Source organism: Labeo rohita, chromosome 16, assembly GCF_022985175.1.
Source record: "Labeo rohita strain BAU-BD-2019 chromosome 16, IGBB_LRoh.1.0, whole genome shotgun sequence".
In the NCBI taxonomy this organism is placed as follows: domain Eukaryota; kingdom Metazoa; phylum Chordata; class Actinopteri; order Cypriniformes; family Cyprinidae; genus Labeo; species Labeo rohita.
The window spans coordinates 607,860-628,601 of record NC_066884.1 but is presented as its reverse complement, the minus strand read 5'-3'; the positions used below and the strand labels follow the sequence as shown (position 1 = coordinate 628,601).

General features: G+C 38.4%; 3 protein-coding genes across 5 annotated transcripts in view; 1 reads left to right on the top strand and 2 right to left on the bottom strand.

Moving 5' to 3' along the window:
* The first annotated feature begins 28 nt into the window (after positions 1–28).
* LOC127178168 (tetratricopeptide repeat protein 24) overlaps positions 29–20,742 on the top strand; it is a 48,540-nt gene continuing 27,826 nt past the window's right edge. The window contains exons 1-6 of one of the 2 annotated variants that reach the window (XM_051130872.1): positions 29–162; positions 2,494–2,759; positions 2,866–3,159; positions 4,585–4,786; positions 7,810–8,016; positions 8,334–8,462. In XM_051130872.1, coding sequence (XP_050986829.1) covers positions 2,538–2,759; positions 2,866–3,159; positions 4,585–4,786; positions 7,810–8,016; positions 8,334–8,462 — 1,054 coding nt within the window. In that variant the 5' untranslated portion in view covers positions 29–162; positions 2,494–2,537. Of the gene's footprint in view, positions 163–834; positions 944–2,493; positions 2,760–2,865; positions 3,160–4,584; positions 4,787–7,809; positions 8,017–8,333; positions 8,463–20,742 lie in introns of those variants that run through there. The other variant, XM_051130873.1, reaches the window with a different exon arrangement.
* On the bottom strand, positions 8,767–12,909 carry LOC127178180 (tripartite motif-containing protein 16). The gene is made up of 6 exons (XM_051130889.1): positions 12,290–12,909; positions 11,879–11,974; positions 11,546–11,779; positions 10,469–10,628; positions 10,278–10,325; positions 8,767–10,049 (listed from the first exon to the last, which is right to left on the bottom strand). Exons 1-6 carry the CDS (start codon positions 12,827–12,829, stop codon positions 9,538–9,540), a joined length of 1,590 nt encoding a protein of 529 aa, XP_050986846.1. The 5' UTR covers positions 12,830–12,909; the 3' UTR covers positions 8,767–9,537.
* Positions 16,067–19,572, bottom strand: LOC127178177 (tripartite motif-containing protein 16). Of its 2 annotated transcripts, none has more exons than XM_051130883.1 (6): positions 18,952–19,572; positions 18,593–18,688; positions 18,300–18,533; positions 17,823–17,982; positions 17,635–17,682; positions 16,067–16,610 (listed from the first exon to the last, which is right to left on the bottom strand). In XM_051130883.1, the coding sequence occupies exons 1-6, from the start codon at positions 19,519–19,521 to the stop codon at positions 16,087–16,089; spliced, it is 1,632 nt and encodes a 543-aa protein (XP_050986840.1). In that variant the 5' UTR covers positions 19,522–19,572; the 3' UTR covers positions 16,067–16,086. The 2 variants fall into 2 exon arrangements, with proteins under 2 accessions (XP_050986840.1, XP_050986841.1); XM_051130884.1 differs by having other exon boundaries at positions 18,300–18,521.

Sequence of the window (20,742 nt, the reverse complement as noted above, 5' to 3'; positions counted from 1 at the left end):
GAGAGAGAGAGAGAGAGAGAGAGAGAGACCTGTCTGTCTGCTCACCTGTTCATACATCGATCAGTTCAGAATTTACGACATGATTCTGAAGCACGAATACGTGGGAATCGACTCTGACGCGCATCATCCGGGGATCACAGTGGAAACTATGCGTTTGTTCGTGTAAGTGAATCTCCTTCAGAGCCAAACTCCGCTTTATTAGTGTGTTATACGTCTGTTATTGTTTTATTCAGTATATAATTTGGTTTACTGTAGTGTGCTGGCGCATATTTTTATATTGTGTGATGAGTGTGCAGTTTGCTGTGGTAACTGTGTGTTTTAGTGACACTCTAGAACACTGATGAATGATTCATTAGTGAAGTGTGAATCCTCTCTGCCATTAACACACTTTAAAATTACAGTACTGCTGCTGAGGACGAGCGGTGTTTCGCCATTTATTTTTTAACTTAAATGCTTTAAAGTCAGTTCTGGGTCATATAGTTTACTTGATATTTAATTTAAGTTGCATACGTATTCGTGTGGAATATTTCATTATAAAACGCACATGCAGGGGCGGGGCTACGGGTGGGCCTGATTGACAGCTTGCCCATCCAGTCAGATCCATGGAAATACATTTTTTTTAATAATACGATTTTAGAGTTTAAATTCAGAATTCATTACTTTAAATGTAATATCATGTGTTTCATTGAAACTATGTAATAATAATGATAATTATAGTAATATGCTGATTAGTGTCTTCAGTTACGTTACGCCAGCAGTAAATTCAATTTTCGCGCCCAAATTTCTGTGAGGATTAACGGCTCCGTCGGATGTTTATAATAAAAATGACTATAATAGCCATCTATACTAATAGAAATTTTGGATTATGACGAAATTATCACCATCTTTAGTTCAAAACCCCATACTACTTCTACTTGTTTCCAACAGACATCAGTCATTCAAGGTAAAGTTATAAATATCTGTGTGCGTGAAGTATGGAAGCCCGTTTTCGTCAGTAAATTAAAAAAAAGGGTAATTACGATTTTTAAAAACTCGTAATTGCCAGAAAAAAACAGTATTGCGAGATATATTAAACTTAAATGTAACAAAAGAGCCTTTTCTCCCTCAGAACTGGACTTTATAATTTGGTTATGAAGTTGTCTGCTGACTAACACACCAACTGTGTTTAATACATCTGCAGTCAAACAAAAAAGAACCCGAAAAAATAGTACGGACGTTGTTTTATTTACAAAATTATTTCATATATGGGCCATTCTACAGAACTGGTCCAAAGTCAGAGTTGGAAATGTCTTGGAAAAAAACATGTCTTTTTTTAAAAAAACATTTGTACGTATGTATGTAAATTGTATAATATCCAAGGTACACATTTCTAGAGATTGTGCAGTTAATTCTCATATTGTATTTTCAGAAAGTTTTGGAATATTGTCCTCTCCTCAAATTTGTCACTACCAAAACACAGTAAATATATAATTTAATTAGAAGGGTTATATTGACCTGTTACACTGTAAATAATTTTTTTTTGCTATTTTATAAAATTTTTTTTAGGTAAATAAATAACATTAATAATAATATTGCTAAATACATTTTCAGCAATATTTCAAGTGTAATTTATGAGATTTTTATTTTGAATTCAAATTTTCTTTGTAAGAGTTAAAAAGTTAATCATACTGATTTCAAATCTAAGGATTCATTAGTTTGAATATACATGAACCATGAATCATAACATCGTAGTTGATGATTCAGCATAATTTATTTTTGACAAAACATGATCCTATGTTTCGATAGTGATAGTAATGTTTTGGTAGCAACAACATCACCTTACAAAAATTTTATCTTGCGTATTAAAACAACTAAAACTTACCAAATTACAAAAAAAAAAAAAGTTGTACTGTACTAAGTTTTTGTTTATTTCCCCCAAATATGAGGATTAACATTATGTGTTCCCTTTTGTTACTACCGAAACAATGATAACATGTTTCGGTCGTAACAAATTTATGGAATAGCACCCAAAAAAACAAGGATGGAACAATTTTAGATACTTTTGAACCTAGCTCAGAGATGCTAATCAGCACATTGTTGGCTAGCATAGTTCTGAACAGTGGTACACATAAAAAAACCTAAATGTTATGGAATAACTCCCAAAAAAGTGTGCTTAATTGCTGAACAAAGGTGTTCGGTGGTCAAAGTTACACACAGACTTTTCAGATTTTTGAATACATTTACCTCAAAAAGATGGGGTCTATCTACTCACCATGTACAGTAGCTATGAGAGAGGGGGACACAGGAATATTTCCTGATCATAAATGTTTGATCATTGGTGTTTAGTTAAAATCAGTCTAAGCAAGAACCAAAAAGATACTTTTAAAAACAACAGTGGAAAGAAAAATACAAATATCATTAGCCACCTAGCCACCCCCAATTTAAAGTACCCAATAAATGATGATTTATATATGTTTAACTTACTGATATTTTAAATATTATTGTGGGTTTCAGGTTGAGCATCATGTCTCCTCTCAGCTGTGATCTACTGTGAGTTCATGGCCTCTGATGGGTCTCCAGTCAGAGATGCTCAAGAAAAGCAGAAGAAGAAGAAAAAGAAGAAAGCGGATCGGAGCGGGACAGACAGAGCTGAAGTGGAGGAGACAGACGTTCAGCTGGAGATCGAGAGACTGACTGCAGCTGGACATGCAGCTCTGCAGAGAGGAGACAATAACACAGCGCTGCAGAGTTTCAAGAGCGCATTAAAATCTGCCACTAAGGTACCTGAAATACTCTGAGAATGAGAAATTAACATGAAATCAAACCTGACTGAATAATGTATTCATGTACATATTCCAAAGCCTCATGATTTGCTGTCTCCTTCAGCTCAGAGAGAAGAGACTGCAGCGAACATGTGCGTTTAATCTGGGTGCGGCGTACGTGGAGGCGGGCGAGCCTCAGAAGGGGCTGGACGTCCTGTCGCGCACACAGCCGGGCGAGAGAGGTGAGCGGATCGCAGACCTGCAATTTAACCTGGCCACGGCCCAAGAGGCGCTGGGAGACCTAACGCAGGCCGCACAACACTATCTGCAGGCCGCGCAGCTGTACCGATCACAGGGAGATGCTGGAGCTGAGGGAGACACGTGTGTCAGACTCGCACACTGCCACCTGCTGAGAAAGGTCTGTTACAATCGTTTATGTTCTTTGTCACATGGACCCTAATTAGATTCAGTGCAATTTGCCAAAAAGCACACTATGAATAAAAAAATGTAAGTAAAAAGTAAATCTTTAACATAAATGATTCTCATGCATCACAAAAAAAAAATAAAATAAAAATTATAATAACAATAAATAAACAAACAAAATATGAGAAATAATTTTTAAAACTGTATTTAAGTTTTATTATTTTCAAATGATTTTTTTCACAAACTGTACATTTTATAAACAGTATTGCATTTTTAAAAACATTTTAGCATTTTAAACACAAGAAGAGCAGAAAAGTATTCATTCTGTGTGCTTCCCTGAAGCTCAAAACTCTATGCTCACAATGCCAAGATCATGGGTCCGATTCCCAGTGAAATAACATAAATGAACTGATAATAATGTATGCAATTAATGCAGTGTAAATTTACTTTGGATAAAAGAATATGTTAAATTTTCTTTTTTGTATTTTGTATTTCAGCTGGTTTCCAAAGCAACATTTATCATTTTCGTCAAGTTTAACTTGATGTACTAAAATAAGTAGAACTAAAATGGAAATAAAATAATAATAAAATAATATAACTAATAATAATAAAATAATAAAAACTATATATATGAATTCAACTTTATTTAACTTTATTTCAGTTAACATTTATCTTATTTCAAGTAATGAAAAATGTTTTTGTTACAGTTATAGATTTAGTTTTAACTATAAATTTAACATAAATGTAAATACCCTAAAGGTTTACATAAAATACATCAAAAAATAATATTTTTTGGTTCTGTGCTGCTGGATTGTAAAAAATGAGTTTTCAAAGTTTCTTTGCAATTATTTGTGAAATTTACTAGCAATTTCTGAGTGAAAATGGTTTCTGTATCAATTTTTTATCCATTATGCCTTAATCCATTAAATATGTAGGTCAAATTGACCTGTAAAACCATAATCGTCATAGAAATATTGTTTGCTTATTCCGTGACACATCAGAGTATTGTAATTTTGCATGCATCTTCATTATCATAAATGAGAAAAAGTCACTAAATATAAAAAAAAAAAATCTGAATTTCTGGCATCTCAAAAATTTAAGGGATAACACTGTCCTTATAATTAAACTAGTGCATTTTATTCACCCCCAAACCACTTAACATACAGTCTCCATTCAAACTTTGATTCATAGATAATTTCAGTTTTTGTTATGCACCTGTTTTTTTGTTTTTTGTAAGCATTGTTTTCTTTTCTTAAATAATTTGAGATTAAAATGTAAAAATCTTTGAAAACTAAACTGCATGTTATAATTATATTTGCATGTGTACTGGCCACTGGTCTGAACTGATTGCTCTTGTTTATTTAATCTTAATGCATGAGCTGCAGAAATATTTGAGTCGTTTGTTCTGTGTGTGCTGTAGGAGTGGGACGAGGCTGCAGTGAGTTTCCAGCGAGCCGCTGAGAGTTATAAACTAGCGGGAAACACATCTGCAGCTGCACTGGCACTGAAGGATGCTGGAAAACACATGCTGCAGAGCGGCCGCAGCTCCAGCGAAGACATCATCAGCGTGCTGACCGACAGCCTGGAGATGAGCAGCAGCATTGGCGATCAGCAGACGCTGGGTAACACGTTCGATATCATGGCGATTTGTGATCAAAAACATATTCAGCATGAACGATTAGTGATGTTTATTAAGGTCAGCATCACTAAATCTCACTAAATGAGTGCTAATACTCACTAAATGCCTGCCAACAGCGCTAAAAATGTCAGATCAAGTCTCCACATCAGGAATATTAGATCCAACCCCAGATGCTGGATCCTGTCAGAAAATATCTGGTTCCCAAAACTGTATTAACAGTCTACTATCAGTCAAAAAGCTAAGTGAGAAAGCCAAAACCGGAGCAGGAGACAAAGTAATGATGATAACGATTAGTGTATTGAATATGGTATTGAATAATCTTACTTGCGTATGTTTCAATGCCCAGACTTTGTGTTTTTATACCATATTTCTTCACATCAACATCCCATCCTATAAAACCTTTTGGATATTCTCTCTTATCTCTTATTTGTGAAGACAAACCTTCCATGAAACTTCACAATTATAAGAGTAAACAACAACAGCAAGCACTAGGGCTGCACGATTAATCTAAAATAAAAATCACGATCTTGATTCATACATAAATGCGATCTCTTTTCTAAATGACGGCGATTCACTTCTGTGTATTTCCCTGCATTCAGATCATGCTGCATTCACGCGTTATTGGTCACACTCACACAATAACAAAGCACTATTAATTCACCAATCAATCATAAATCTCGATCACATCTCTCCTTCTCCCTCATTGGCCACGTTCCACTGTCACTCACGTGAGGTGTAACAAGGCGGCAGACCTAAACGGAGTCAGTTTGCTTCCTGGATTTGTAGCGGTAAGAGAGGAGAAAAAAATAACCCCAGTGTGGAAAATCCTGGTGGCGACGGTGGAAGTGAGGATGTACTGTAACAATATTTGTACAGAAAAAACACGCGCCACACGGACCATTTATCTGCTCGGACCAAAGTTTAACCTGCTGCGCTGCGTGAGCCCATAGAGAAGATGCATTTATTATCTCAAACCTGAGCACGTTACAACCGTGACGCTTCCATCACCTACATTTGAAATAATCAACTTGAGCGCGCAAAAGACGCAATGTGTGAGGTTGCTACAATTTTTACAGATGTTACTGATTGATAATGAACAAAAATTTACCTCTGCATCCTCAAGCTACTATCAAATGTGTATTTCTAAGAGACAAAAAAGTGATATTATTATTATTATTATTATTATTATTATTATTATTATCATTATCATTATCATTATCAGACAACCCAAACCTGTTTCTTGATTTGAAAAAATACAAACCTATGCTTTATTTTATTATTGGTTTATTTATTATTTGTTAATGTTCTTGTATGTTCAAAAACTTTTAAATTACTTTTATTCACTTTAAGGGGTCTAAAATAAAAAAGAGACTATTTTTTTATTACTCCAGCATGTTATTGTATTAAATGTCCTGTGTTTTTTTTTTTTACTTGAGAGCAGTACATTTTGTTTGAAAAAAAATGAGAATCGTGTAAGAGAATCGTGATCTCAATTCCCATGGAGAAAAATCGTGATCCACAAGCCTGCAAGAATCGTGCAGCCCTATCAAGCACTGTAATGTAAAATGTAAAAAATAATAAAAATGACAAATAATTAAACTGACTGACTAATTATTATAAATAGGTATCCAATGATAAATACAACGTTTAAACACACTGATGTATTGTGGTATGCGTGTTAAAAATTTACATTATGATTAACTTATGATGCTTGTTATTCATTTCATAAATCATTCTGTTAAAATGCAATCATGAAACTACATTTTATAAACAGTAAAGTAAGTATTTTTGGTGTTTGAACAGTTCAAAACAAAAAAAAAAACACAGTGCTCGCCATGTGAAGATCATGGGACTTATTCCCAGAGAAATTAACATGAATGATAAACATGTACACCATCAATGAACACAATCAGTTTGAATTTCTAAAGATAAAAGCGCCAAATGCATACATGAAATTATCTCAGATGGTAGCATATGTAAATAATTACATATTAGGGGTGTGACGAGACACTAATCCCACGAGACGAGACATATAGGGAAAATAGTCTTTAATTCAACTGAAAAACACAAAATGCAAAAAAATGAAGGTGCATTTTGAACTTTATGAAATTAAACTTCCATTTTAATTAATTATATGAAGTAATAAACAACATTTAAACAAGAGCTTCACGATTCTGAATAAATTGAGAATCCCAGTTGTTTTTAATAAACTGAAGACCATGATTCTCTCATGGTTCTGGAGAAAACCACTAAACCACTATTGGAATCTCCTGAATGAATGATTCAATGACATGTTTTAAATGGGCAGTTGTCGCCACCTCTTGGCGGAAGAGGAACGCTTATCCTCTTCCGCCAGGTGGCGGCGACAACTGCCCGTTTAAAACATGTCATTGAATTATTCATTCAGGAGATTCCAATAGTCAAACAAGTCTTAATGAAGTGAGACACTGACTCCTTCATTGAATTTTTTTTTTTTTTTTTATGAATATATGTATTTAAACTTAAGCAAACAGTTTGTCAGAACCACTAGTAAATTATGTTTTTTTCTAATCTTTTTTCTCCAGAACCATGTGAGAATCATGGTCTTTAGTTTATTAAAAACAACTGGGATTCTCAATTTATTCAGAATCGTGAAGCTCTTGTTTAAAGGTTGTTTATTACTTCATATAATTAATTAAAATGGAAGTTTAATTTCATAGAGTTCAAAATGCACCTTCATTTTTTTGCATTTTGTCTTTTTCAGTTGAATTAAAGACTATTTTCCCTATATATTTCATCATTGAGGATTTCTTAAGAAAAGTTTAAAAATCTCGTCTCGTTCTCGTGAACCCAATCTCGTGTCTCGTCTCGTCTCGTGGGATTAGTGTCTCGTCACACCCCTAATATATATATATATATATATATATGTATTGGTTCAAAACAGCTGCCTTTATCTTATAAAAATATGTGGGTCAAATTGAGCTGCACCATAATCATAATGATTTCATGTCCTCACCTGTGTTTCAGGGAAGCTGCTGAGTGACGTGGCTCTGAGTTTCTCTCAGATGAGGCTGTTCTCCGAGGCGTCGCAGTGTTACGAGCAGGCGCTTCCTCTGATCTCGTCCAAACCACACAGACTGGCTGTGGTTCTGCAGAATCTAGGCGCCGTCTATAACAGTTTGAGTCAGTACCAGCAGTCCCTGAGATTCCACAGAGAGGCAGCGGCACTCCATGGTGAGACACACATACACCTCAGAAATGAAACATCAGAGTTTTTATCAGTCATGTTAGAGCTGTGCAATTAATCGTAAAAGCTGTGTGTGTGTGTTCACCCATGATGAGTTTGCATCTATGTAAACGATCATTTAAAACGTGAATTCCAATAAAATGTGTTTTATAGTCAATAATGTCTTACAAAATTACATTCTGCTAATTCTTCAGGGGTAGTGTGAGAATGTCCATTAATCTGCTGCTATTATATTTGATGCATGTGCAGTCATCATGATTACTGTAGTGTCCCGTGAGTGAGTGATGTTTGGCGTGTCCTGCAGGCCTTCTGGGCAGTCGCAGAGATCAGGGTCGGTGCTTTAGTAATCTGGGATTCGCTCTGGTGGAGTTGGGAGAGCTGGAAGAGGCGTGGGAGAGTTACCTACACGCACAACAGGCCTTCAGAGACACCGGTACTGAACCACTGACACACACACACACATAAATACACACACATACTGAATTTGAACAGCTTGAAATTTCATTCCAATTACAGGTTTTAACCACAGATCTACAATAGAATAAATTATTAACAAGCTGAAACTATACTATACTAAAATAAAAACAAATTCCACAGCTAACAATTAAATGCATGACAATAAAAACAGCAACTCGTGACAAAAGAACACAAAACACTGAAAAGGGCTTGAGCTCCATATGAAGATGATTTATTGACTGTGTGGTCATTTGAATTGAATGAATTAAAAATGACTGATGCAACCCTACATTAAAAACTAAATCAACACAAACAGAGTTTGAGAAAAGCACTGAAACACATGTCACACACACTAACCTTATGGTCTATACAAGGACTTGTTACACACATTTACCCCCGGTTTCACAGACAAGCCTTAAGCCTAGTCCTAGACTAAAATGTAAGTCTGAGCTAACTTGCACTGAGTGGTATAAAAATATATCAGTGCCTTTGTTTTGTCTCAAGATGCACACCAGTAATGTTTTTGTCTAAGCACGTTTATAAAAATTACTTAAATGTCCTAATTAAACTATGGCCTAATCCTGGCTTAGTCTAAGTCCTGTCTGTGAAACCAGGCCTTATTCTGACATCAGGGTTTTTCACGGCTCAAAATGAAGTGGAGGTGCTAACATCCTGATTTTTTTCTGATCCTGAAATTTGAAGCAAAAACAGAATCGTTTGACTTTAGTTTTGTGAAACTATACTACATAAAACATACTGTATCTGAATGAAACAGAAACCAGAAGCGGGTTGAATAAAAGTGCAGATTCACTGACAGCAGGTGGAGCTTATGGAACAGCAGCGATACAGCGTTTCATTGGTTACCACTAATGAACACTACTTTAAAATGCATTATACTGAGGTAAGATGAAAAGAAACATGTTATTTCACTGACAAAAGTTCAGCTGCAGTTTTAATGCCATGAAGAGAAAAGAAAAGGTACAATAACATCTAACTGTTACTGATTCATCATGCAGCTCAAACCATTATGGGTGAAATTTCTCGTCAATTTCTCACAGTTTCACTGATGCTTTATAAATATCAAACCCAGGATAGAGCGGCTGAGTGAATGTGGTCTGGACTGTGTGGATGAGGCTCATTGTGTCAGAGACGCTGTAGAAGGACAGAGTTCCTGCACTGTGATCCACAAACACTCCTATTCTACTGCTGATGGGCTTCACAGGGAGAACAGACTTTATGTTATTGTGTATGAATGAGTATCTGTAGGGAGTGCACAACAAACTCCAGGACTGATCATTATATCCAAACCAACACTTCAGATCTGATCCCTTCCTGCTGATGCTTTTATATGACACTGATATATGCACATTTCCGCTCAACTCCAGCTCCCAGTAACAGCGTCCCCACACACTCTCTCTACACAACACCTGATTCCATTGATTAAATCTGTCTGGATGATCAGGATACGACTGGACTGTGTCAGTGTCAGTAATCACTCTGTTGTTCTCAGACAGACGGAGGCGTCTATTCACTGTGTTCAGGTCCGGAGTGAGCTGATGGGAATCTGATGGAGATAAAACACATCAGAATCAGGAATTAAGAATCTGTTTGATGTTTTCATGTAGCTGAACTCTTCATGTTCAGTGTATCATCAGTGTGTCAGTACAGATGAGCAGATATCCTGTGCAAATCATCATTTACATCATCAGTTATAAAACTCTTCTTTCACCTTCTACAGGAAGAACATGAACACACTCAGTGAGTTTTTCTGCTTGTTTTCTTACTGACTTACATTGTAGGAAGTCGTTCCTGGTCCTGGGAACAATGTTGGTGAATGTGACTGTGGAAATCAACAGACATGAACAGTGTGAATCTCATGATCCTGCATCCATTCCTAACACATTTCTAATATGATGTTCTCCATGATATGAGATGATGATGGACTCGTTTCTGAGAGCAGATGAATCTCCAGGACTTTGTTACCTCTGTTTAAGATCTTCTTGAGATCCTCTTTGCAGAAATCCTCCAGTTTGTCTCTCAGCTGATGGACAGATTCTCTCAGACCATCAAAAGAGAAGAGAGAACTGAAGGAATCTTTATTTCCATCTGTAGATTCAGGAGGTGCTGAGAGAGACTGGAAACTCTACAGAAAACAGAAATCGAATCTCATCAGCTCCACACTTCACCCAATAACCTGCACCAACATCAGATTTGACTTTGATCTTTAGTAACTCAATCCAGCACTTTCACAACATCAGCTTCATTCTTCTCTTATTCATTACATCACATCAGAGCTACAGATTCTAGTATTTGACACTTAATCTAAAACTGTATGTGATTTCCAAGTGACCACAATCATTCATTTATGATCTACATGACTATTGTCTTTTCAACCTGTTGGTTTCTAAAATGAGCGAGAGAGACGCGGCTGCACAAGCAATCAAACATCTTGATTATATTTCTGTGTTCAACACGCGGGACGAAGTTAACATTTTTAGACTACAGCTTTAATCAAGGCTATTAAATTACTATTAAATTACCATATGGATTACTGAATATAATGTATATTGGGCAAATATTTGCTAGTCCCAATAATACCTTATTTCACCAGTAGCCATAAAATGGCTATATTGTAAATATAACTTATAATGTAAACACATACAGCCATGGCCAAAAATATCGGCACCCTTGCAATTCTGTGCAAAACTTCTCTCAGAAGATTGTTCCAATTGCAAATGTTTTGGTATTCATGACAGCAAAATTAGAAAAGAGCTAAATTAATGAAAAATGACAATGAAGGATTGTTCGAATGGTGGATAAAGAACCTTGATTAGCTTCCACACAAAGTCAAGCTGATCTGCAGACACAGGGTACAACAGTGTCAGCTCACACTATCTGTCACCATCTGAATGAAAAGGGACGCTATGGTAGGAGACCCAGGAGGACACCACTACTGACACAAAGGCATAAAAAAGCAAGACTTGTTTGTGTGTGAGTCTCCTGTCACAGCAGGATGTGTCTCAAGTGCACTATGATGGTGTTCTTCTAGATCTGTGTTACCTGCAGGAACTGGATGTGATCCTGTGTGTGTGAAAGCTGCTCCAGCTCAGCGTCTCTCCTCCTCAGATCATTGATCTCCTGCTCCAGTCGCTCCAGTCGTCCTTCAGCTCCACTCACCGCTCGCTTTTCCTGATTTCTGATCAGTCGTATCAGCTCAGAGCGGCTTCTCTCAATGGAGCGGATGAGCTCAGTAAAGATCCTCTCACTGTCCTCCACTGCTGTCTGTGCAGAGCGCTGTTAGGACACACAGTGATTCAGGCTTCAGTGGGACTGAAAGAGACAAGAGAGTCTGAACTGAGACTGAGACAAACTTCTCTTCTTCTCCAGACTCACCTTATGAGACTCCACAGCCTCTCTCAGCTGCTGAAGATCTTTCTCTCTCTGCTGGATTCTCTGCTGGAACGTCTTCTGCGTCTCCTTCAGCTGCTTCTGCAGGACAAACAGATCATAATGAATGTCACAGAAAACTACTGACACTAAATCATCATGTGAATCCAATAAAGGTTGTAGGTTCAAACTCCAGAAGGGATGATTGATCATTTACCACCATCGTACATGAATTATCTTGAAGATTATGGAGTGTTTCACACTAAAAGTGTAAGTATTATAAAAGTAAAACTGACACAGATGTAGAGTTTCACACTGACAGTGTTTCTGTGTAATTAAGCTGCAGCTCTACACAGAAAATAAACAGACTATTGGATCATTACACCAAGTATTACCTTGATCTCTAGTTTTAAATACCTGTTTCTCTGTCCTCTGTGCTGCAGCTGATACAATGTCGTGGTTTTTATGTTCATCCATCGTACACAGCACACATATACATTTCTGGTCAGTGCGACAGAAAACCTCAAGGATCTTCTCATGTTTCTGGCAGATCATCTCCTGCAGTCGTCCAGTGGCATCAGTCACTTTGTGTGGCTTACGTGAATGAAACTCCTCATGACGGTCAAAATGAGTTTGACAGTAAGATTCATGACACATCAGACAGGACTTGACAGCTTTGTATTTTGTTCCAGTACAGACGTCACACTGCACATCTCCAGCTCCAGCGTAACAGTCAGCAGGAAGTTTGGTCTTCTTCAGTTTCTCCACTACTTCAGCCAAGATGGTGTTTCTTGCTAAAGCAGGTCTTGGACTGAAGGTCTGTCTGCACTGAGGGCAGCTGTAGACTCTCATCTGATCCTCCTGATCCCAGCAGTCTGTAATACAGATCTTACAGTAACTGTGTCCACACTGGATGGTCACTGGATCCTTCAGGAGATCCAGACACACTGCACACATGAACTCATCCTGAGAAAATCTGGCTCCTGCTATTTTACTGCATGAATACAGAGACACAAACACACAACAGCTCAACTACACCACAGTTTCTCTTTCCCTGAACTGATGAGTTTAAATATTTTCCTGGTTCTGTGTTTGTGTGACGTGTGTAAAACAGGTGTGTCTGTGAGTCTATAAAGCTCCTGTAGAGTTTAGTTTCAACACACCTGACTGTTAGTAAAGTAAACCCAGTGACATTGACTAGTTGATTACGGTGCACTTAATTAGAGATAAAACTAAATTCTGTGGGAAAGTGACTCTCCTGTGCTGTTTGAAATCCCCCCCATACCTAATTCGCTATTCCATCTTCTGGCAAAATACAGGAATCCATTCAGCACAAACCTCATAGTGCATTATGGGTGTTCTCTAGCTGTTGAGTGTACATCGGTAGTACACTTGTTTTTGTGGCACATTATGGGATTGAATGAGTGCACTCAAAAACATCCACTACATTTTGGACACCACTACAAATGGCTATCCCATCATGTTTAGCAAATCATCAAAAAAAAACAAAACAAAAAAAACATTAAATTCGATTTTTACAAATTCATTTCAAATCAGATGTCAGACATTGTTTGTAGAAAACATGCTGAATGTCTTTGTAGAAACAAGGTTGTGTCAGCTCAATCACCACAATGCTTCAGTCTGGACCTGGGAATGAATAGCATTCCTAAATGTCTGACCTTGGTCTTGCTGATTAGTGTGGATACAACAACAGTGAGAGACACCGGTTCAGATAGATTATGATTATGAGACAGATTGTGTAAAGCTTAAAGTGCCCCTATTATGCGTTTTCAAATATGTCCTTTCATGCAGTGTGTCATGTAGCTGTATGTGAACATAAACTATCTGCAAAGTTGTGAAGCCGACAGTGCACGATACATAAAGTTATTGTCTATCAAAAAAAAGAGTCGGCTCACATTTGCCTAAACGAGTCGTCAGGATTTCGAATCTCTTTCTGTTACGGCCACACGTCACGAAGTAACAGATTTGCATAGTGTCCGCCCACGTTCTACATCGCGAACAAGTTGTCCGCCCATACATTTCCATGGGGTTTACGTCACATGGAAACTTACACGTACATTATACGGAAGACGCTGTATCATACGCTGTGAGTAAAACTGTTTTATATTCACTTCCAAAAGATGATGAATCTACAAATATTGTATTTTCTGGCGATCGTTCAAAATACGTAGTTGTGTATGTTATGTTGTGTAACAACCCTGCACGTCTTGCTAACCGGCTAAATCACGCTTGTGTAGTTCTGTTGTTCAGCTGTGGACCCAATGTAGTCTGACAATTTGTGATTGCTGCAGCTTGACTGTCTGTCTGTCTCATTAGTTGGAGTAATGATAAAGGATGGCGCACGAAGCGGCTTTCACACCGAATGCGGAAAGCGCTGTGCTATGAAACCCCTTCATTTCAATGCCTTCCGCCCTGTGAGGGCGGCTTGTTTCGGTCTCGACCAAAGCAGACGCGCAGCAGAGCGCGCACGCCGCGCTCAAAGTTCAAATGAGTTGTTCGAACGAACTTTTACCGCTGTGCTCTGAAGGGCTGAACTGAACCCAGCGGTCAGCGCGGCGCTTTCCGTGTTCGGTGTGAAACCGCTTAATGCATTATACAATGTTGAAGTTTACAACATAGGGGTGTGCCTGGTTCGGTTACAAAAGCAAATTGCGAGCACTTTCCACAGTAGACCGTGCTAACTTGTCGATCAGCCACTTCAGCCGTTTCATCGTCAGACTCTGGCTGGAATTGTTATGGTAAAATCGATGCCATCTTTTCTATGTATTGACAAGTATGCAAGGCTGTCAGTCAGTTATGGCAATGGTCGTTTCGTTTTCCGACACGCTGTACGCGGTAAACCAATCATAAAGGACTGCGCCATCTGACCAATCACAGCGGTGAGGGCTCACGGAAAGGAGGGGTTTAGAGAGACTGATTCTTCGAACTGCTTCGTACGAGTCGTTTAGGAGTCATTTAGAAATGGGGTAAAATTAAATCTATTTTTGGAGAAAACTGAAGTGTTTTTTGACCTTGCATACATGTAAACCTGTTTTAGGAGTCTAATGAAACAATATTAGCAACCTTTAAAATGGCATAATAGGGGCACTTTAAAAAACTAAAATCAGTATTTAAAATTCCAAGTTTTACGGACAGCCACAAATTAAAAAATTTACCTTAAAAATAAAAACAAATTCCATGGTTAACAATAATATTAAATGCATGACAGCAAAAACAGTGACTTGCAGTAATGGAAGACAAAAAAAACACAAAATGCTGGAAAGGGCTTGAGCTCCATAGGGTGAATAATGAGAATGATTTATTGATTTTATGTGATCATTTGAGCTAAAAGATAATTTTGATAGTGATAATTGAAATAACTGATGTGACACTACATTAATAACTATAACTATAATAAATGACTGATTTCAGTCAACACAAACAGGTTGAGAAAAGCACAGAAACACACGGGGCCCTATTTTAAGGTTCTAAGGGCATGGTCTAAAGCGCACGTCATAGGTGCACTTGGGGTGTGTCTGAATCCACTTTTGCTATTTTAAGGACGGGAAAAACAGTCGGCATGCCCAGCGCGTGGCCTAAAAGGGTGTGTTTTGGGCGTAATGTGCATTAAACCAATCATAGTCTCATTTCCCATTCCCTTTAAGACTTAAGCGAATAAGCACATATTAAGAACATGCTCTTTAAAAAACAAAAAAAATAATTATATTGCGCCAATGACTTTAAACCAGGTTTCAGTTGGTCAATGGCACAGTCTATTTCAGTTGCCTCAAAATAGCAACGCGCCAAGATTGCGCCTGAACACACCTTATTTTCAGAGCAGCACACCCTTGGGAGCACAAATGGGCGCAAATGCATTTGCTATTTAAACAACGTGATGCAGGGCGTGAAAATAATAACTGCGTCAGGCTGAAACTAGCAATAAACACTTGCGTTGCACCTGGCGCAAAGCGGCGCCAGGTGCATGATAGGGCCCATGGTCACTCAACAGGACTCACACACACACTGATCTTACTGTCTATATGAGGATTTATTACACACATTTATTCTGACATGTTATTTCACTGACAGAAGTCCAGCTGCAGTATTAATGTCTTGAAGAGAAAAGAAAAGACTCTATAACATCTCACTGTTACTGATTCATTATCAGCTCAAAGCATTATGGGTAGAATCTCTGGTCAGTCTATTCTGATTCATCAACACAGTTTCACTGATGATTTATAGCCAACATAAAACCCGGGATAGAGCGGCTGAGTGAATGTGGTCTGGACTGTGTGGATGAGGCTCATTGTGTCAGAGACGCTGTAGAAGGACAGAGTTCCTGCACTGTGATCCACAAACACTCCTATTCTACTGCTGATGGGCTTCACAGGGAGATCAGTCTCTATGTTATTGTGTATGAATGAGTAACTGTCAGGAGAGCAGATCAAACTCCAGGACTGATCATTACATCCAAATCGACACTCATCACCATCTCCCTCCCTGCTGATGCTCTTATATGACACTGAGATTCGCACACCATTGTTCCCTCTCCACTGCAGCTCCCAGTAACAGCATCCACACACACTCTCTCTACACAACACCTGAGCATAATCATTAAATCTGTCTGGATGATCAGGATACGACTGGACTGTGCCAGTTTGAGTAATCTCTCTGTTGCTCTCAGTCAGACGAAGGCATCTATTCACTGTGTTCAGATCCGGAGTGAGCTGATGGGAATCTGATGGAGATAAAACACATCAGAATCAGGAATTATGAAATTGTTTGATCTTTTCATGTAGCTGAACTCTTCATGTTCAGTGTATCATCAGTGTCTGCTGCGGCAGAGCAAGTACTGAGACTTGCTAATGCCAATAGATCCACAGAAATGCTGCTGTGAGCATGTAAGAAATGTTGGTGCTGCATATATAACATATATGAAAAAACCCAACAAACAAGGAGACACAAGAAGTGGTCAATTACAAGCCAATATATGCATGCTGCTGATTGCAAGAATATAAACTGCTGCATTAGTGGACATGCATATATCCAGCTTAAAGCTAGTGGGGTATGGCTATGTGTGCCTGGGCTACATGCTGATGCATGGAGCTGAAATCAGCTGCACATTCAATACAGCTAATGGAAGTATCACTCTTAATAAATGAATGTGGCATTGAAGTTACACAGTTAATTATTGTGAATCCTGGTTAAAATGTATACAGATTATTTCATTTAAACCTGCTCTCATGTCTGTTACTTGCCAGTGTGTCCTCAAAACGATTACATGCGCTAGACTGCATGTTGCTGCAGCTGTATAAACTGCTTATAAGCATAGAAATTTACTCCTGCATACGAATACAAGACTGTTAAACATGACATTTAGTAAAACTTGTTTTATGGTTGCTCATTTGGAAATAAATAAGGCAGAGCACACAGTATGCACAGTGAAAGGAGTAAAAGAGCATTCATTTATCTTAGATGTTTATTTTAAATGGTTTCTGAAGCATGCTGCGACTTCTACAGCAAGCATTAGCCAAGTATTAAATGTTGAGCAGCAAGCTCATTGGCTGCTGATGTGAAAAGAAACCAACTACCTGCACCATGTGATGATGTGATTATATTAGAATGAGTTAGTTTCATGATCTAAAGTTTCATGAAAGAACTTTGCATTTACATCATCAATTATAAAACTCTTCTTTCACCTTCTACAGGAAGAACATGAACACACTCAGTGAGTTTTTCTGCTTGTTTTCTTACTGACTTACATTGTAGGAAGTCGTTCCTGGTCCTGGGAACAATGTTGGTGAATGTGACTGTGGAAATCAACAGACATGAACAGTGTGAATCTCATGATCCTGCATCCATTCCTAACACATTTCTAATATGATGTTCTCCATGATATGAGATGATGATGGACTCGTTTCTGAGAGCAGATGAATCTCCAGGACTTTACCTCTGTCTGAGATCTTCTTGAGCTCCTCTTTGCAGAAATCCTCCAGTTTGTCTCTCAGCTGATGGACAGATTCTCTCAGACCATCAAAAGAGAAGAGAGAACTGAAGGAATCTTTATTTCCATCTGTAGATTCAGGAGGTGCTGAGAGAGACTGGAAACTCTACAGAAAATAGAAATCGAATATCATCAGCTCCACACTTCACCCAATAACCTGCACCAACATCAGATTTGACTTGACTGATCTTTAGTAACTCACCTCAATCCAGCACTTTCACAGCATCAGCTTCATTCTTCTCATATTCATTAATTCACACTTACAACCTACACATTGTCTTTTCAGACAGATGGTTTCTGAAATGAGTGAGAGAGAAGCAGCTGCACAAGTGATCAAATGTCTTGCTTATATATCCATGTTCAGCATGCATAATGTTTTGGTGAAATAACGTTTCTAGACTAGAACTTCTAGATCTGTGTTACCTGCAGGAACTGGATGTGATCCTGTGTGTGTGAAAGCTGCTCCAGCTCAGCGTCTCTCCTCCTCAGATCATTGATCTCCTGCTCCAGTCGCTCCAGTCGTCCTTTAGCTCGACTCACCGCTCGCTTTTCCTGATCTCTGATCAGCCGTATCAGCTCAGAGCGGCTTCTCTCAATGGAGCGGATGAGCTCAGTAAAGATCCTCTCACTGTCCTCCACTGCTGTCTGTACAGAGCGCTGTTAGGACACACAGTAAACTAAGACTGAGACAAACTTCTCTTCTTCTCCAGACTCACCTTATGAGACTTCACAGCCTCTCTCAGCCGCTGAAGATCTTTCTCTCTCTGCTGGATTCTCTGCTGGAACGTCTTCTGCGTCTCCTTCAGCTGCTTCTGCAGGACAAACAGATGATAGTGAATGTCACAGAAAACTACTGACACTAAATCATCATGTGAATCCAATAAAAGTAGAGCTAATAATAAATGGCTGTAGGTTCAAACTCCAGAAGGGATGATTGATAACTTACCACCATCGTACATGAATTATCATGAAGATTAAGGAGTGTTTTACACTAAAAGTGTAAGTATTATAAAAGAGAACACGGACTTCACACTAACCGTGTTTCTGTGTTCTGTTTTAAACTAGTTTTAAATACCTGTTTCTCTGTCCTCTGTGCTGCAGCTGATACAGTGTCGTGGTTTTTATGTTCATCCATACACAGCACACATATACATTTCTGATCAGTGCGACAGAAAACCTCAAGGATCTTTTCATGTTTCTGGCAGATCATCTCCTGCAGTCGTCCAGTGGCATCAGTCAAATTGTGTTTCTTTCCTTTAAACAAACTCTCATGTTGCTCAAGGTGATTCTGACAGTAAGAGTTCAGACACATCAGACAGGACTTGACGGCTTTGTATTTTGTTCCAGTACAGACGTCACACTGCACATCTCCAGCTCCAGCGTAACAGTCAGCAGGAAGTTTGGTCTTCTTCAGTTTCTCCACCACTTCAGTCAGCATGGTGTTTGTAGCTAAAGCAGGTCTTGGACTGAAGGTCTGTCTGCACTGAGGGCAGCTGTAGACTCTCATCTGATCCTCCTGATCCCAGCAGTCTATAATACAGATCTTACAGTAACTGTGTCCACACTGGATGGTCACTGGATCCTTCAGGAGATCCAGACACACTGCACATGTGAACTCATTCACCGAAATTCTAGCTTCTTCCATTTTACTGCATGAATACAGAGACACAAACACACAACAGCTCAACTACACTTCAGTTTCTCTTTCCCTGAACTCATGTATTTCCTGTTTCCTGGTTCTGTGTTTTATTGATGTGTGTGAAACAGATGTGTCTGTGAGTCTATAGAGTGTAGTTTCAACACACCTGACTGTTATTAAAGTAAACCCAGTGACACTGACTAGTTGATTAAGGTGCATTTAATTAGAGGTAAAACTAAACTCTGTGTGAAAGTGACTTTCCTGTGCTATGTTTGAATTCCCCCTATTCCCTCACTATTCCCTCCGTTAGTCCACTAATATAGTCCAGTTGAAGAAGAAGGATTCAGCTGCAGATGCCATCTTCTGGCACGATGCAGGAATTTATTCAACACAAACCTCACAGTGCATTATGGGTGTTCTTTAGCTGTTGAGTGTACATCATACACTTGTTTTTGCGGCGCATTACGGGATTGAATGAGTGCACTCAATAATATCCACTACGGTTTGGACACCACTACATCCCATCATGTTTAACTAATGTGTATGTCAAAAAAAAAAAGACTGAATGAATTATTGACAAGTTGTAACATTTCATTCCTTTTGTTTATTTTTAAAGCACACTTAAAAACACTCTGCTGTACAGAAGATTAAGACATATAAATCACATAATCAAAAATGTAAACATTTACAAAACAATGTGATAAAACTGTTACAATTAGCTCTTTAGCCTCTATAATTTGTTCATATAGATAAGAAGGTGCTGTTCAGATGGCCAAAGGAAGGTTGTTCCAGAGTGTTGAGCCACAAAATGCTAGAAAAGGCTCCATAAGGTGAATAATAAGAATGATTTATTGATTTTATGTGATCATTTGAGCCGAAAAATTAATTTTGATAATAATAATTGAAATGATGTTACACTACTTTAATAACTAAATGACTGATTTCAGTCAACACAAACAGGTTGAGAAAAGCACAGAATCACACGGGGCCCTATTTTAACGATCTAAGCACATGGTCTAAAGCTCACAGCGCAGGTGCACTTAGGGCGTGTCCGAATCCACTTTTGCCAATTTAAGGATGGGAAAAACGGTTGGCGTGTGGTCTAAAAGGGTTGTCCCTATTCTCTTAAATGAGTCATGGGTGTGTTTTGGGCGTAACGTGCATTAAAGCAATCAGAGTCTCATCTCCCATTCCCTTTAAAAGCCAGTTGCGTTCGCGCCATGGCGG

What these genes read in the sequence shown, in the direction of transcription:
- LOC127178180 (XM_051130889.1), bottom strand. Translation starts at nt 12,829, where the DNA reads ATGTGTGCAGTGTGTCTGGATCTCCTGAAGGATCCAGTGACCATCCAG. An exon ending in AGGCTGTGGAGTCTCATAAG is followed by an intron (nt 11,780 to 11,878) that starts GTGAGTCTGGAG and finishes GTGTCCTAACAG; the next exon opens with CGCTCTGCACAGACAGCAGT. An exon ending in ATCACATCCAGTTCCTGCAG is followed by an intron (nt 10,629 to 11,545) that starts GTAACACAGATC and finishes TGTTTTCTGTAG; the next exon opens with AGTTTCCAGTCTCTCTCAGC.
- LOC127178177 (XM_051130883.1), bottom strand. Translation starts at nt 19,521, where the DNA reads ATGGAAGAAGCTAGAATTTCGGTGAATGAGTTCACATGTGCAGTGTGT. An exon ending in CAAGAAGATCTCAGACAGAG is followed by an intron (nt 17,683 to 17,822) that starts GTAAAGTCCTGG and finishes TGATTTCCACAG; the next exon opens with TCACATTCACCAACATTGTT. An exon ending in CAGGAACGACTTCCTACAAT is followed by an intron (nt 16,611 to 17,634) that starts GTAAGTCAGTAA and finishes TATCTCCATCAG; the next exon opens with ATTCCCATCAGCTCACTCCG.